The 15,245-nt window shown below is 56.9% G+C and overlaps 2 protein-coding genes and 1 long non-coding RNA gene across 6 annotated transcripts in view; 2 read left to right on the top strand and 1 right to left on the bottom strand.

Annotated features, from left to right (window-relative positions):
* LOC140896697 (bactericidal permeability-increasing protein-like) overlaps window positions 1–2,648 on the top strand; it is a 24,426-nt gene extending 21,778 nt beyond the window's left edge. For both annotated transcript variants that reach the window (XM_073308690.1, XM_073308689.1), the window contains exons 14-16: window positions 594–657; window positions 776–852; window positions 2,435–2,648. In XM_073308690.1, coding sequence (XP_073164791.1) covers window positions 594–657; window positions 776–852; window positions 2,435–2,476 — 183 coding nt within the window. In that variant the 3' untranslated portion in view covers window positions 2,477–2,648. The remainder of the gene's footprint in view (window positions 1–593; window positions 658–775; window positions 853–2,434) is intronic.
* The window catches only part of LOC140896701 (uncharacterized), an 11,817-nt gene extending 7,241 nt beyond the window's left edge, over window positions 1–4,576 (bottom strand). Inside the window, exon 1 of the long non-coding RNA XR_012154605.1 lies at window positions 4,422–4,576. This is a non-coding gene — a long non-coding RNA (uncharacterized lncRNA). The remainder of the gene's footprint in view (window positions 1–4,421) is intronic.
* Window positions 3,679–15,245, top strand: COX4I2 (cytochrome c oxidase subunit 4I2). 3 transcript variants are annotated; one of them, XM_073308698.1, is made up of 5 exons: window positions 3,679–3,854; window positions 5,945–6,041; window positions 10,698–10,859; window positions 13,543–13,674; window positions 14,800–15,245. In XM_073308698.1, exons 2-5 carry the CDS (start codon window positions 5,945–5,947, stop codon window positions 14,934–14,936), a joined length of 528 nt encoding a protein of 175 aa, XP_073164799.1. In that variant the 5' UTR covers window positions 3,679–3,854; the 3' UTR covers window positions 14,937–15,245. The 3 variants fall into 3 exon arrangements, with proteins under 3 accessions (XP_073164799.1, XP_073164801.1, XP_073164800.1); XM_073308700.1 differs by lacking the exon at window positions 3,679–3,854 and adding an exon at window positions 4,890–4,983; XM_073308699.1 differs by lacking the exons at window positions 3,679–3,854; window positions 5,945–6,041 and adding an exon at window positions 9,057–9,078.

The following is a 15,245-nucleotide window of genomic DNA, read 5'->3' as shown; positions in this document are numbered from 1 at the left end:
CGGCCCCGCCGGCCCCAGGGAGCCAGGCTCTGCCCCGCACGGCCCCGCCGGCCCCAGGGAGCCAGGCTCTGCCCCGCACGGCCCCGCCGGCCCCAGGGAGCCAGGCTCTGCCCCGCACGGCCCCGCCGGCCCCAGGGAGCCAGGCTCTGCCCCGCACGGCCCCGCCGGCCCCAGGGAGCCAGGCTCTGCCCCGCACGGCCCCGCCGGCCCCAGGGAGCCAGGCTCTGCCCCGCACGGCCCCGCCGGCCCCAGGGAGCCAGGCTCTGCCCCGCACGGCCCCGCCGGCCCCAGGGAGCCAGGCTCTGCCCCGCACGGCCCCGCCGGCCCCAGGGAGCCAGGCTCTGCCCCGCACGGCCCCGCCGGCCCCAGGGAGCCAGGCTCTGCCCCGCACGGCCCCGCCGGCCCCAGGGAGCCAGGCTCTGCCCCGCACGGCCCCGCCGGCCCCAGGGAGCCAGGCTCTGCCCCGCGCCCCGCACGGCCCCGCCGGCACCAGGGAGCCAGGCTCTGCCCCGCGCCCCGCACGGCCCCGCCGGCCCCAGGGAGCCAGGCTCTGCCCCATACCAGCTCTCACCAGCTGGCTTTGTGTTCTGCAGGTGAAGACTCTGGAGACCCTGCTGAAGCTTGCGCTGCGGATGGTTGCATTGCCAATGGCAAACAGTAAGTCCTGCCGCATTTCCCCACCCCGTTTCCTTGCTGTCGGGGTAGCAGTCCCCATCCTGGCCACCCTCGGGCTCTGGGTCCTCCCCCCTAACCAGGGCTCCTTTCGTCTCCCCAGAGAAGCTGAAGAAAGGATTCCCCCTGCCCAGCGTCTATAATGTCAGCCTGGTGAATCCCCGTGTCAAAATCAACCAGGTAGGGATCAGCCATGGCCTTGGCTCCATGTCGTACCCAGTGTCTGCACTGGGAACCCCCAAGCCCTTGTCCAGGGGTACCTTTTCAGACTGCACAGGGGAGGGGGAGCATCTTTGACCGTGATTCCAGGGGCTACCTGAAAACTCTAGTATTTTTTGGCAGACAACTTAGCAATTATCTGGCAGAGCACTGTTTCTAATTCCTATATAAAAGAAAGAAAAATAAATAAATATTAGCCCCACTCACCTCTAATACCAACATGTTCTGACATCTTGTGGCAAGTCACTTAAGGGATACTGGTTAGGTTTAAAATTTTAATGTATATTCTTACTTTGTTACTAACTCTGCAGGGACAGAGACCCCATCAGGACTCCTGGGTTCTACCTCAGCTCTGGGAGGGGAGTGGGGTCTAGTGAGTTACAGCAGGGGGAAGATACATCTGGGTTCTATATAAGAACATCAGAATGGCCAGACTGGGTCAGACCAAAGGTCCATCTAGCCCAGTATCCTGTCTTCTGATAGTGGCCAGTGCCAGGTGCCCCAGAGGGAATGAACGGAACAGGAAGTCACCAAGTGACCCATCCCCTGTCCCCCATTCCCAGCTTCTGGCAGACAGAGGCAAGGGTCACGCAGAGCATGATGTTGGATCCCTGCCCACCCTGGCTAATAGCCATTGATGCCTGTCCTCCAGGAACGTATCTAGGTCTTATTGGGAAACAATGGTATAGTTTTGGCCTTCACAACATCCCCTGGCAAAGAATTCTATCAGTTGACTGTGAAGACATACTTCCTTTTGTTTGTTTTAAATCTGCTGCCTGTTATTTTCATTGGGTGACCCCTGGTTCTTGTGTTATGTGAAGGAGTAAATAACACTTCCTTATTTACTTTCTCCACACCAGGCATGATTTTGTTAGACCTCTATCATATCCCCCTTAGTTGTCTCTTTTCCAAGCTGAAAAGTCCCCGTCTTACTAATCGCTCCTCATACGCGTACCATACCCCTAATCTGTTCTGTTGCTCTTCTCTGTACCTTTTCCAAATCCAGTGTATCTTTTTTGAGATGCGGCGACCACATCTGCACGCAGTATTCCAGATGTGGGTGTACCTCTCTCCATTCTCCCCATTTATTCCTATCTTTTGTTTCCTGTTTTAACTCGAGTGCCTGGCAGTGCTTTCAGGATCATCTAATGATCCTTAATTTAATTTAATGACAAGCCTTTTGTAATCTTAATCACCCTGCCTCTGTTTGTAAACAAACTCCCTGCTCCAAAGGCAGAGGCTGGCGGCAGCACAGAACTCATCACATGGCCGTTCCGAGGTCCGGCTGGGGTTACAATGTGTGCTGTGAGCAGACCTCAGGTACAAAACTCGGGGGGAAGGAACTAGCGCTCCTCTGCCCCCCCAAATGGTGCCCCTGGCCTTGGGTCTTGCAGGGGCTTTGCTCACACCTACCCCAGCAGCGACCCCTGCTGGGGGGTCTGTGAGCCCATATGGCCAGTGCTCCTACACCAGCCGTGAAACAACCCCACAGCGCTGTCATGAAACACGGACGGACTCTCATCCTGCCATTTTGTCTTCCCAGGGGTTTGTGTTGGTAGCTACAGATGTGCAGTACAAGGCTTGAGCTGCCGGGGCTGGGTAGCCCCCCTTGGAGAGAGCCGCTGCCCAACAGGAGAACGTGCAACCCCCCATGGCTCCCCTCGCCCCCTGCATCCTGCTGCTGCCGACCCTGGAGCTGGCCTGGAGACCAGGGCCAGAGGGGGGGATTTTGTGTCACTTTAAGTAAAACTGAATTTTTGATGCACTCAGTCTTGTCATGTTAAAGCCTCCCCTCTGACCCTCCCCCTCCAGCAGTCCCCAATTTGCTCCAGATCTTCCCCTCCTCACAGAGACGTTCCAGTCCCCCTAGCCCTGAGCCCGCATCTCTGATCCGCCTGCTGTCTGGAGGGGACGGGGAGAGACAGCTTTAAGCCCCCTTTGCACCTCCCTGTTCTGGGGCTGGCCCCTACACAGGGCAGCCCCTGGGCTGCTCTAACTCACGCTAGGCTGGCTACAGTCACCAGGGGCCTACAGTGTTGTGCCTCTCCATCCATACCCCCATCTCCCCAGCCCTGCCTGCCGCACATCCCTTCTGTCAGGGGCTGCGCAGGAAGGGAGCCTAGAGCCACTGAGCCAGGGGTGGGTGGGTGAGCAACACGCAGACCCCTGCTGTACCTAAGCAGCAGGATTTCTGGGGCATGCTGTCCAGGGGCCCCGCACATCCCCCGGAGCTGGGGGTACAATGGGTACGGCCACCAGGGAGTGTGGGACGCCCCCCCCCCCACAGCATAGCACCCAGCACTCCCTCACGCGGGGCCCGGGGCCCAGGCCCCTCTCATGCACCCTGGGGCGACAGCAGGGCCGTGGGAAGACGGGAACACAAAGGGAACATTGGCCTGCAGCTGTGCTCAGGGCTGGGGCCCAAGCCGCACACAGGGTCACAGGTCACCAGCCTGCAACGGCCCCAGCACCGTCGCTGCCTGCATCAGGCTCAGGAGCCAGCGGGCTGCAGACCAGTGGCTCCAGCCCCCACCCTTCCTCCCCTGCCTGAGCCTGCCTGCGTCAGGGACTCTTACAGCGTCTCCGGCTCTGGGGGGGCGTCTGTCTGGGAACTGGCCCCCTGCCAGCTTGCTGGAGGGATCCATTCCAGCCCACACAGTCCTGCCTCCAAAGTACTCGGCCGTGAGGGCTCTGGGTGGGAGGGGGAGCATGGGGGTTGAGCAGCTGGATTTCTGGGTGCCCCCTCGGAGGCTGCGCGCTGGCAGGCGGCGGGGGGCCCTGCAGGGTGGTATGTTCTCCCACAATCCCACGTCTGTGCAGCTGAGTTGTTCTAGAATAAGAGTCCTGCTGGCCTGGGCAGTGTGTGCTGGCCCCATGCCCAGAACCCTGCACAAGCTGCACATCGGGGACGCCTGTTGCCTCCATTTCCCAGCTGGCTGCTGCCCGCCCTGCCTCGTCCTGCAGTAAGTACACACGGCCCTGCGTGCTCTGGTGCCGACCGAGGCAGCCGGAGGCCCAGCGACCCGGCACTGTCCTCACGTGTGAGGCCGGGGGCTGCAGGATTTCGGGGCTGGGCCGCGAACGGAGGGGGCCGGATGGTTCTTGGGGCAGGGACGCCGAGCTGCTGCCTCTGGTCTAGCTGCACCTTGGAGAGCGGCCTGGCCCCCACCCGCTGCAGAGGGCGACGGGCAGCTTTCACCCACGCTGGCGCGGGTGGAAATCGCCTGCAAAAGTGCCTGGCCCCCTCCCCATGCGCGCGAGGGGCCGATTCTGGCGGAGGGAGACGGGCTGGTCCCTAAGGCAGGAGCGGGGCAGTATCTAACGTCACAGGACTGAAGGGGCGTCCCAGGCTCCCCCTACACGCCTGGCATTTTGGGGTGGGGGGGGAGGGGGAAATCCCTTCGGCGCTGACATCAGTGTCTAGTGCACTTGGGTGACCCCCCACCCTCGGCCGCCCCCCTCAGGGGGGAGCAGCCCCAGTTCCCACTGCCCCCAATGTTGGCCAAGGGCTGGGGGCCTTTGTACCATACCTGCGGGCCCGTCCCTGTACCTTTGCCCATGTGATTTAGCTGTGTCCTGCTAGTAGAGGTCAGACAGGACGGGGCCCTGCCAAGTCCCAGTTGCCTTATTTAGACCGTGGAGACCGAGGCAGCTGTGACGCCCCGAGCTGAAGGGCACAGAGCCCTCCCCGGGGCGGGGCACTGAGCAGCGAGTGCCCAGGTTCTGCAGCGTGGGGGCCATAGGCATGGCCAGTGCCAGGCTGGCATCGCAGGGTGGGCTGCCATTAGAGGTAGGGCTGCCACCGCTGAGCTACAAAGAACCCGGGATCGTCGGGTGCCCATGCAACCGGCCAGCTGGCAGCATGCGCTGAGCCGGCTGGCACACTGCCCAGCACAGCTCCCTCGACCCAGGGGCGAGCCTGGGGAAACCTGGCCAGGTGGCACCCCTCAAGGCTGCTGACCCCACAGCAGGCAGGCCTGTGCTCCTGCCCGCCCGCCGGGGTCGCGAGGACAGCAGCTGCGCTCCTGGGCCCTGGGAGCTGGAGCAGAGGCTGGTGCTAGCAGGGGAGAAAGCTGGAGAAAGAGCGGCCTGGTACGTAACAGGAGACTGAGTCTGGCCAGGCCCGGGCTGGAGCGGCTTGCAATGAAGGCGACACCTGCCTTGCGCGCCTGGCGCGTGCAGCCAGCCGGGAAGGGCACTCGCGGGCTGGGCCTGGGACGTGCTGTTCTGGCACTGCGGGGACCAGGAGCAGGGACGCTCCGGCAGCCTTCCTCCAAGCCTCGACGGGCCCCTCCCAAATGCCAGTGCTCCCAACACCCCCACTCAGGTCTTGCAGGTGGGGAAACTGAGGCACAGAGGGGGGGGGGGGGCGTGCCTGGCCCCATGTCACCCAAGGAGTCAGTGGCAGAGCCAGGAACAGAACCCAGGTACCTGTGCCAGCTCCCAGGGCTACTGCTCGTGCCTTTGCCCCCTGGAAGTGGGTTCGGGATACAGTCCTGCCTCTTTCCAGAGCAGAGTTACCTGAGACGGGATCCTCCGCCCCTCCGCTCTGGGGACCAGGCCTCTGGAGCTACCTGTGCTGGGGAGGGCCAGCCAGCCCCAGGGACGGTCCCTCCCTCCCCTGCCACCAGGGGCACCAAGCGATTTGAGCCAGCTGGGCTCTGCAGCCCCCAGCCTTTCACCATGAGCCTGATGCTGCCATGGGGGAGGGGAGGGACATGAGCGCGGGGTCAGTCCACGGGGTGCCGGGGACACTGACCAGCCAGGCTCCCCCAGGCTCCCGACCGCTGCCAATCGGCCGGCACCGGGGAGCAAAGGCTGGCCTTCGCTACGTACGGCCTGCTGGGGACAGCCCACGCGCGGCTAAAGGCTGTGGCGGCAGGATGCTGGGTGAGGAGATCGTGGATTCGAGCCAGACTGCGGGGTTCTCCTGGGTGGGGGGCTGCCGGTGCGGGTCCTTGGGGTGCAGCTGGGTGGTGCTCTAGTCTCCCCCTTTGTATGGCACAGCACAGCCCACCCTCGTGACAGAGGTCCCCATGCTTTGATCCCACAGATGCTCTCGCTGCCGGCCCTGCGCGTGGGCACCCTGGCCAGGAGAGGAGTCCTGGGCACTGCCAGCATCAGAGCAGCACATGGCCATAGCGGACATGGTAAGAGCCATTCCCTTGCCGAACGCCCCTGCAAGCCAGCTCTGGGGGCCCAGGGGAGCCAGTGGAGACTCTGACGGTCACCTCCTGCCTTTCTCTGGGGGCAGTGGCAGGGGCAGCCTCACGGGCTCTGTTTTCCATGTCAGGCAGAGGAGGGAGACGGGTGCTGGAGCTGCGGCTCCAGCTGAGCTCCCTCCGGAGGGCTGCGTAAGCAGCCTTGCACGCGCCCTGGGGAACCGTGGATCTCCGCAGTGCAGGCCGACCCGCTTTGCAGTCTGCCTCCAGCCGGGGCTGCTGGCCCTTTGGAGGCAAAAACTCCTGGCTTCAGTCCCGACACTGCAGTTAAACCCCTGCGGCTGGCTCAGATCAGCTAACTCGAGCTGGCAGGGCTCAGCCTGCAGGACTGTGAAACTGCGGAGCTCAGGCAGGAGGCTGGGCTCTCCGACCCAACGTTGCCCGCACAGCCGGAGCCCGAACAGCTACGCTGCAATTGTACAGCCCTGCAGCCCAAGCCCTGCGCCCCGGAGTCTGCTGACCTAGGCCACATGCAGGTGTGTTGTTTGGTGCAGACCCAATTATTCCCAGTAATACCCTGAGGGGCCAACTCTACACTTCGGGGAACAGGGAGTGGATTCCTTCCTGATCCCTGCATGCAAACTGCTTCCACCCTGGAGCATGGGACTTGGTGCCTCTAACCTGGCACTTACCCAGCATCAGTATTCTCTAGGCCGCAGAGCACTGCACAAGGACTACATGGGTGAACTGTAGCCTGAATAACTGAACATTTTGCTCATAAAATGACTCAATTCTCTCTCAAGGCCTGCTCCGGTCTGAGGCCGATGTGCCCCAGGGCTCAGCCCACCAGACCTGGAGGAACTCCTGGCCCTATTGAAGTCCTTGGGGGTTTTGCCTCTGACATCAATGGGGCCAGAATTTCAGCCCAGTGGCTGGAGCTCTTCGGTCAGTTCTCCTACGGCAGATATTTGCTTGCTCAAAAGTGCTCATATTGCAGCTGCTTGTGATTCTTTCTCCCGTAGGGATGGGGCTCCTTGCTAACTTCCTGGCTATCACAGCGTCCTGGTTCCGTTTAGCCCCGTGGGACCTAGCGAATAGAGCAAACTCGGGGGTGTAGTGCTGGGGAAGGCCCCTGACTGGTAACCGGCAGAGACGGGATGTATAAAGTGGGCCTGGAAAGACAGTAGGCTTTACTCTTCTTCTCCTTTCTGCATCTTTTTACATTAGAAATTAGGGTCCTATGTGGCCAAGAAGACTGAGTGGAGAAATGAGGCCACCCCAAGAATGAAAGTTGAGCAACTCTGCAGGATTGGGCTTTTTAGTCAGACTGCATCAAACGATAAGCACACATTTAACTTCAGTGCGTAACTCACGGTTGGGAGAAAGGAAGTCTTTGTTAAAGATTCAGTTAAGGTGTGAGCACTTGCCCAACACATCCTTTAACACTACCCACAAACTCAGGGAAAATCACAGGTCATCTACTCCAGTCCGCTGTGCTGAGGCAGGACTAGGTATTATCTAGACCGTCCCTGATAGGTGTTTGTCCAACCTGCTCTTAAAAATCCCCAGTGATGGAGATTCCACAACCGCCGTTGGTAATTTGTTGGTAATTTGTTTTGAGTGCTTAACTACGCTGACAGGTAGGAAGTTTTCCATGATGTGTAACCTAAATCTCTCTTGCTGTAATTCAAGCCCATTATTTCTTGTCCTGTCCTCAATGGTTAAGGAGAACAATTTATTACCCTCCTCCTTGTAACAAGCTTTTATGTACTTGAAACTTGCTGTTATCATGTGCTCCTTCGCTCTTCTTTCTCTGGACTAAGCAAACCCAATTTTTTCAATCTTCCTTCATCTGCCATGTTTTCCTTTAATTGTTTTTGTTGTTCTCCACTGGACTGTCTTCAATATGTCCACATCTTTCCCGAAGTGTGGTGCCCAGAATTGGACACAATACTCCAGTTGAGGCCTTACCAGTGCTGAGCAGAGCGGAAGAATTACTTCTCGTATCTTGCTTACAACACAACACATCCCAGAATGGGTTTTGCAACTGTATCATACTGGTAACTCATATTTACCTTGTGATCCCTATGACCCCAGATTTTTCTGCAGTACTCCTTCCTAGGCAGTCATTTCCCATTTTGTATTTGTGCAAATTGCTTATTCCTTAAGCGTAGTACTTTGTATTTGTCCTTATTGAATTTCATCCTATTTTATTTCAGACCATTTCTCCAGTTTGTCCAGATCAGTTTGAATTCTAATCCTGTTCTACAAATGGCTCGCAACCCCTCCCAGTTGGGTATCATCCACAAACTTTATAAGTGTACTCTCGATGCCATTATCCAAGTCATAGATGAAGATATTGAACAGAACCAGACCCAGGACAGATCCCCGAGGGACCCCACTCGATCTGCCCTTCCAGCCTGAATGCAAACCATTGATAACTATTCTCCAAGTACAATTTTCCAAGCAGTTTTGCACCCGCCTTACAGCAGGTCCATCTAGGCTGTATTTCTCTAGTTAGTTTATGAGATGGTCACGTGAGACAGTATCAAAAGCCTCACTAAAGTCAAACTATATCACAGCTGCTGCTTTCCTCCTATTCACAAGGACTGTTACCTGTCAAAGAAGGATATTAGGTTGATTTGACATGATTTGTTCGTGACAAAAACATATTGACTGTCACCGTATTTCCTTCTCGGTGCTTACAGATTGATTGATTGATTGATTGCTCCATTATCTTTCTGGCACTGAAGTTAAACTGACTGGTCTATAATTCCCCGGGTTGTCCTTGTTCCTCTTTTTATGCCCTTTTCCAGTCCTCTGGGTTCTCTCCCATCCCCCACAAGTTCTCAGAGATAACTGCTAATGGCTCAGAGATCTCTTCAGCCAATTCCTTGAGTATGCTAGGATGCGTTTCATCAGGTCCTGCTGACTTGAAGACATCTAACGTGTTTAAGTAATTCTTAACTTGTTCTTTTTGTATTTTAGTTTCAGATCCCACCCCACTTACCCTGATGTTTGCTAGGTTAGTCGTCCGATCACTGCTAACTTGTATGGTGAAAACCGAAACAAAAAGGGCATTTAACGCTTCGGCCAATGCTGCGTTTTGTTATTGTCTCCCCCCCACTCCTCCAATCCTTGGGTACTCCTGAAATCACCAGGGTTAATAAAAAAAAAAAAAAAAGACAACAAATGTTAAACGCCTTGTAGCCACGCCTCTCAGCCTGCTCTCCCTCCATCAACAAGTGGAAATTAGCCACAAGTCCAATTCTCAGTCCCATGCTGGCCACCTGCAGCAGCTTTCAAGTGCTATTCCCAGTTTATCCACAAGATGGCACCAGTGCCCGTTTCCCACAAACAGCTCCTTGTTTTACCCTTTTCAGGCTATCACCAGCAGGAGAGTGAATTTGTGTGTGGGGGTGGAGGGTGAGAAAACCTGGATTTGTGCTGGAAATGGCCCACCTGATGATCACTTTAGATAAGCTATTACCAGCAGGACAGTGGGGTGGGAGGAGGTATTGGTTCATATTCTCTGTGTGTATATAAAGTCTGCTGCAGTTTCCACGGTATGCATCCGATGAAGTGAGCTGTAGCTCACGAAAGCTCATGCTCAAATAAATGGGTTAGTCTCTAAGGTGCCACAAGTACTCCTTTTCTTTTCAGAGTAACAGCCGCGTTAGTCTGTATCCGCAAAAAGAAAAGGAGGACTTGTGGCACCTTAGAGACTAACCAATGTAATTGAGCATAAGCTTTCATGAGCTACAGCTCACTTCATCGGATGCATGCCGTGGAAAATACAGTGGGGAGATTTATATACACAGAGAACATGAAACAATGGGTGTCACCATACAGACTGTTCCAGCAGTTGACAAGGTGTGAGGAACAGTGGAGGGGAAATATAAATGGCCCACCTTGATTATCACTACAAAAGGGTTTTTTTCCCCTCCTGCTGGAAATAGCTCACCTTAACTGATCACTCTCGTTCCAGGGTTCAGAGTAGCAGCCGTGTCACTCTGTATCCGCAAAAAGAACAGGAGGACTTGTGGCACCTTAGAGACAAACACATTTATTTGAGCATGAGCTTTCGTGAGCTTCATGCATCCGATGAAGTGAGCTGTAGCTCACGAAAGCTTATGCTCAGATAAATGTGTTTGTCTCTAAGGTGCCACAAGACCTGTTCTCTTCTCGTTACAGTGTGTATGGTAACACCCATTGTTTCATGTTCTCTATGTATATAAATCTCCTCACTGTATTTTCCACGGTATGCATCCGATGAAGTGAGCTGTAGCTCACGAAAGCTCATGCTCAAATAAATTGGTTAGTCTCTAAGGTGCCACAAGTCCTCCTGTTCTTTTTGTTTTACCCTGTTAACCCCTTAGGCCCTGCCCCATTAACTAGTTGCTGTGTGTATCTTGCTCAGCTGGAGCATGGAGATAAGACTGATCAAGTTCCCTGTAGAGCCCTGGGCCGGGGCTGAGGTCACGCTGGTCAGACCCTGTACAGATGGACGCTCCTGCCCGGCTGGCCTTCTTACGGCACTGAGGAATGGGGGGCCTTCGAAGAAGAGGGGTCAGGGCACTGGGGGCAGCGGTAGGGATGTGCTGGGGCTTTTCTGAGGCCAGTCTCTGCCATCTCGCTCTCCAGTGGCGACTCAAGAGGACATGTCGGTGCCCCGGTACTACGACAAGCGCAGCTCCCCGCTCCCCGACGTCCCTTACTGCAAGGAGCTGGGCGCGGAGCAGAAGGCCCTGAAGGAGAAGGAGAAGGGATCATGGAAGCAGCTAAGCAACGAGGAGAAAGTGGCCCGTAAGCAGGAGGGGGCGGAAGCCCTGTTGCTGGGGTGGGAACGGGAGAGTGGGGAGGTCATGGCACCAGTAGGGGGATGGTCTGGTCAGTTACCTCCCCCCATCCTCTCTGCGCAGCGTCCAGCTTCTGCTTGTGGGCTGGGGGGCTGCCTGGGGACCGCCTGCGTCTGGGACACAGCGGTGGAGGGACAGGAAGTGCTGCAGGACCCAGGGAACTGGGCGGGCCAGGGCCTCGGAAGCCAGTGAGTGTCCTGGATCGGTTAGGGGCGGGAGAGCCTGGCCTAGTCCTACAGGCCCTAGCCTGGCTGAGGGGCTTTGTGAATGTGCTGGGAACTGGGGCCTGGGGTCCGCTTTCAGAGTATGTGCAGGGTGAATACCCCATGCCCCATTCTGGCTGAGGGACGGAGGTGCTGGGCTATTCAGGAGTGTTCCAATCAGCTAAACCGTTGCACACACAGACATCATAACCACACCTCTCCTGACCATGGTATTAGAGATCTCCCCAGCCCGGCATTACTGTAGGTCTGCTTCATTTAAAGGAAGGAAACTTGCACCATCCATTGTCTTTGAGTGTGCGATTACTGAGGAACATCCCTGGGCTCCCTCATGGTCTGTACCTGGAGCCCTGGGCTTCTGGCGTTGGCTGAGATCAGCACTGGCATATGCAGAGTTGGATTCCCCCCAGATATCCCTAGCTCTGAGCCCCATCCTGCCAGCTGCAGCCTCCCCAACCCTGCTGACTTCAGCTGGAGCAAAGGGTGCCCAGCATCTGGCAGGGTCAGGCTCCAGTCATCAGAGCTCCCACATATGCCAGGCCTCCAGTTGGTGATCAAACCCAGTGCCAGTGGAAATTTTAACCCAGGTGTTTAAATTGCTGAGGCCCAAAAGCCTCTGAAAAGTCAGAGCCAGGGAGTGGCTCCCTACCCTTCCACTACCAACCTCCTTGTAACTTGCATTCTCCGCTCAGCCATTAGTTGACATACCAGGTATACCAGCTGGTGTAATGCCTTAAATACGCTGCTCTCCCAGCTGGAGTGTCTGCCAGGGAGGATGCTGTGTCACCCCAGAATTCTTCATCACAAGAGGAGCAAGACAAAGCCAGCCAGCAGTTTATCGATAGCGCTTTGTCCTGAGCAGGCAGCAGCCGAACAGTTAAATCTGTTCCAGGTCAATTAATCTAGTCACTGGGGAGTGAGCAAATATTGCACCCGCCTGCATCTGAGCTAGCCCAAGGAAGCTCTGTGCACATGACAACCTGCTGGCAACCCCTGTTTAACTGGCCTTTTACACCGGGACAAAACTTACAACCAAGAGCATGGAAACACTAAACCCCAGCCCCACCCCAAATCTGCGTGAAATACACAGGCTTCCTCGGTTAGATAGGAACCAGGGGTGGCTGAAGGGCTGGAAGTGTGGAAAGAGAATCAACCACATAGATGGATGCACATAGCCACAAAGGGCTGATACGTCGGCTGGGTAACAGCGGTAACCATGAACTGGGCTCTGTCCTGACCAGACTCTGCCTCCTCAGCATGGCTGTTAAACGTACAGAGAAAGCTGTTTACAGCCGGGCAAAGCAACTTCCAGGGTCTTCCCTCCCGTATGCTGGTTCCCTACACCATGGAGAACTTAACCCTGGCCTTGGTGTTCTCAAGCATGTCAGTGCCTTAGAAATGCTAATGAATGGGCCCTGGAAAGCATCATCACCACTGCAAAGAAGCCGCAGGGAGGGGTGAAATTACTTACCTGATGTCAGATAGCCTGTAGGTGGCAGAGCCCAGCTCTTCTGCTCCCAGACCATGACCCATCCACTGCAGCCCACTCCATCTCCCTCTTGTCAGCATGACCGTTTCCCTGGTCCAGGTGCAGACGGGTTTGTCTCTAACACCATCATATAGACTCTCCACGGTGCGTCTCCCATACAAAAACTCATCCTGTTTTCAAGCACTGGGCCAGTTTCACCTTTGCTGCCCTCAGCAGTGGCACTAGTGTAGATGGGCCCTGCTGACCTCTCCACCATGGTGCTTAACCCTGCTCAGAACAGTGCGAGATGAAGAGACCCCCAACCCCTGGCTCCACCATTGGAGCTGCCCAATGCTTACAGGAGAGCTCCCCAAAACAGACTGCTGCGCGTGGGGCTTCATGCTTACCCTGCTGGAAGCAGGAGCTGCCCCATTTTTAGGCCATCACAGACGGACGGCCTTGGAAAGCAGACATCTCTGCATTTGCCAAGCAGCAGGAGCCGTTATCCTGGGACAGCCCCTGCAATTTCAGCACTCTTCCCATCTGGATTCATGGTCTAAAAGCTTAAACCATGTCTCTAACCTGCCTGTTAACTGCTGTCCAAGTTCTGCAGGAGCAGGCCTGACAATCCATAGACAGCTCCCAGGAGGAAAGGCAGGATGGGACATGCAAGGGACGGGGGCTTGGCCCCAGGAATAGCCTGTGGGAGCAGCAGATGGAATGAAGGGGGCAGAGGGGGCTCAGAGGTTAGCAGCCACCACAAAGCCTTTGCCAGAACTGTCTGTAGTTCCCTTTACAGACGGGATCTGGAGGCAACCTCTGGGCTGCAATGGCTGTGCTAACATGATCTCTCAAGCAGCCCCCGGGGTGGGTTAGCGGAAGGGCTGTCAGAGTGGGCTGGGGTTCTCTGTGCCACCCTAGCCTCGCGCCTGTCTCTCTAGTCTATCACCTGAAGTTCAACCAGACCTTCGCACAGATGAACAGGCCATCCAACGAATGGAAGACGGTGCTAGGAGGCATGTTCGTATTCTTTGGCTTCACTGGATTAATCGTGTGGTGGCAGCGAGTCTATGGTAAGGGGGGATGGACCATATGCTTGTAGGACAACCTGTGGGAAGGCAAACGGGACATGGCTGGGAGGCCGTAGTGACTTAATCTACTGCCTATGTAGAGGCTCCCCCTTCAAATCCCACCCCCACCCCCAATAATTCTGTTCTAGGGGTGTCCCCATGTTCTGCTGCCCAGAACTTCCTGCCCCAGCCTGAGCTGGGATTTGTTAGACACGTCATTCGAAACCTGGCTCTGCTGCCAACCAGGCCTGGACCTGCAACTGGCCACGTGCTCAGGACTGGGATGGGGCAAGTACTAGCAGGGCATGGAACTGGCTGGGGACTGAGGCCCTGGCTTTTGGCACTGGGCATAAAGGGGCTGGAGATGGCGAAGCAGAGCTCGGCGGTGGGAGACGTCTATCCAGCTGGGCATGCCCTGGAGCGGGTCTGTTCTTAACCCTGCTCAGCCCAGGCCCTCTAGAGAACTGACAGCTAGACCCAGCTGGGGCATTGGTCCTCAGATCCCCTGAAAACCCCCTCTGCACTCACCCCCCCGGTGCACACAGGCTGCAAGAGCCTGGAGGTTTTCTAAGAACCTTCTTTAAAACAGCACCAGGGCCAAACAAACCGCCACAAATATTCTCCCTCAAACCCTTCCCTGGGGAAGCAGCCTGCAATGTAAGCCACCATTCAGCCGGCAGAGGGGGCCTGAGCCAGCAACTCCTAGGAGAGGCCTCTGGCCGCCTGCTGCCCTCAGACCACCGGGCAGTAAACAAGCCTGAGCCAGGCCAGCTTGTGCTTCTTGCTGAGGAGGGGCCAGAGGCGGGAGAGGGGCGAGCAGGGGACGGGTGCTGGGCTGGCCTGGCCTGGCGCCCACGTAATGCCATGGAGTCAGCAACGGTCCCCAACCCAGCCTGGCCGTGAATGGGGAGGGAAAGGGCGTGGGGGGAGGAGCACAAAGCTGCCCGTGAAATGGATGGGAGCCACCTGCGGCTGGAGCCTGGCCGAGTGCGGCCTAGGGCTTCGGCCAGGATGATCCTCACGCCCCGGTGGGAGGGGAGATGGGGAATAACCTGGCCACGGCCCTGGTACGTCGGGTGGAGAAGCAACAAACCGGTGCTCTAAGCTCTCCCCTCCCCGTGTCCCCAGTGTTCCCCCCGAAGCCGCACACCCTGACGGAGGAGTGGAAGGCTCAGCAGGTCAAGAGGATGCTGGACATGCGTATGAACCCCATTCAGGGCTTCTCTGCCAAGTGGGATTACGACAAGAACGAGTGGAAGAAGTAGAGGAGACCCTCTCCACCCTCACGGCCCCCCCCAGCCCAGGAAGGGGCCAGCGCTCTGGGGGAGAGCCGCTGGAGCAAAGCCACTCTCCCCTACCCTCATCCTTTGCTGGGCTGCCAGCCCCACCCGACCCCCTTGTGCCTTGTCTGAAGCTCTCCCTCTCCTGGTCCTGGGCAGTGAGCTGGCTCCAGTCTGTGCACCGCTCCTCCTGGTCCCACTGGGGGATCTGTCCCGTGGCCTGGCCTATCTCTGGTGAAGGAGCAGTTGGCATTGTCCATTCCCTGCTCACATGGAATAAAACACTACAGTAAA

Source organism: Lepidochelys kempii, chromosome 13 (assembly GCF_965140265.1).
Source record: "Lepidochelys kempii isolate rLepKem1 chromosome 13, rLepKem1.hap2, whole genome shotgun sequence".
Classification (NCBI taxonomy): Eukaryota; Metazoa; Chordata; order Testudines; family Cheloniidae; genus Lepidochelys; species Lepidochelys kempii.
Note: the sequence above shows the minus strand (reverse complement) of the source record. Positions and strands in the feature narration are given on the sequence as shown.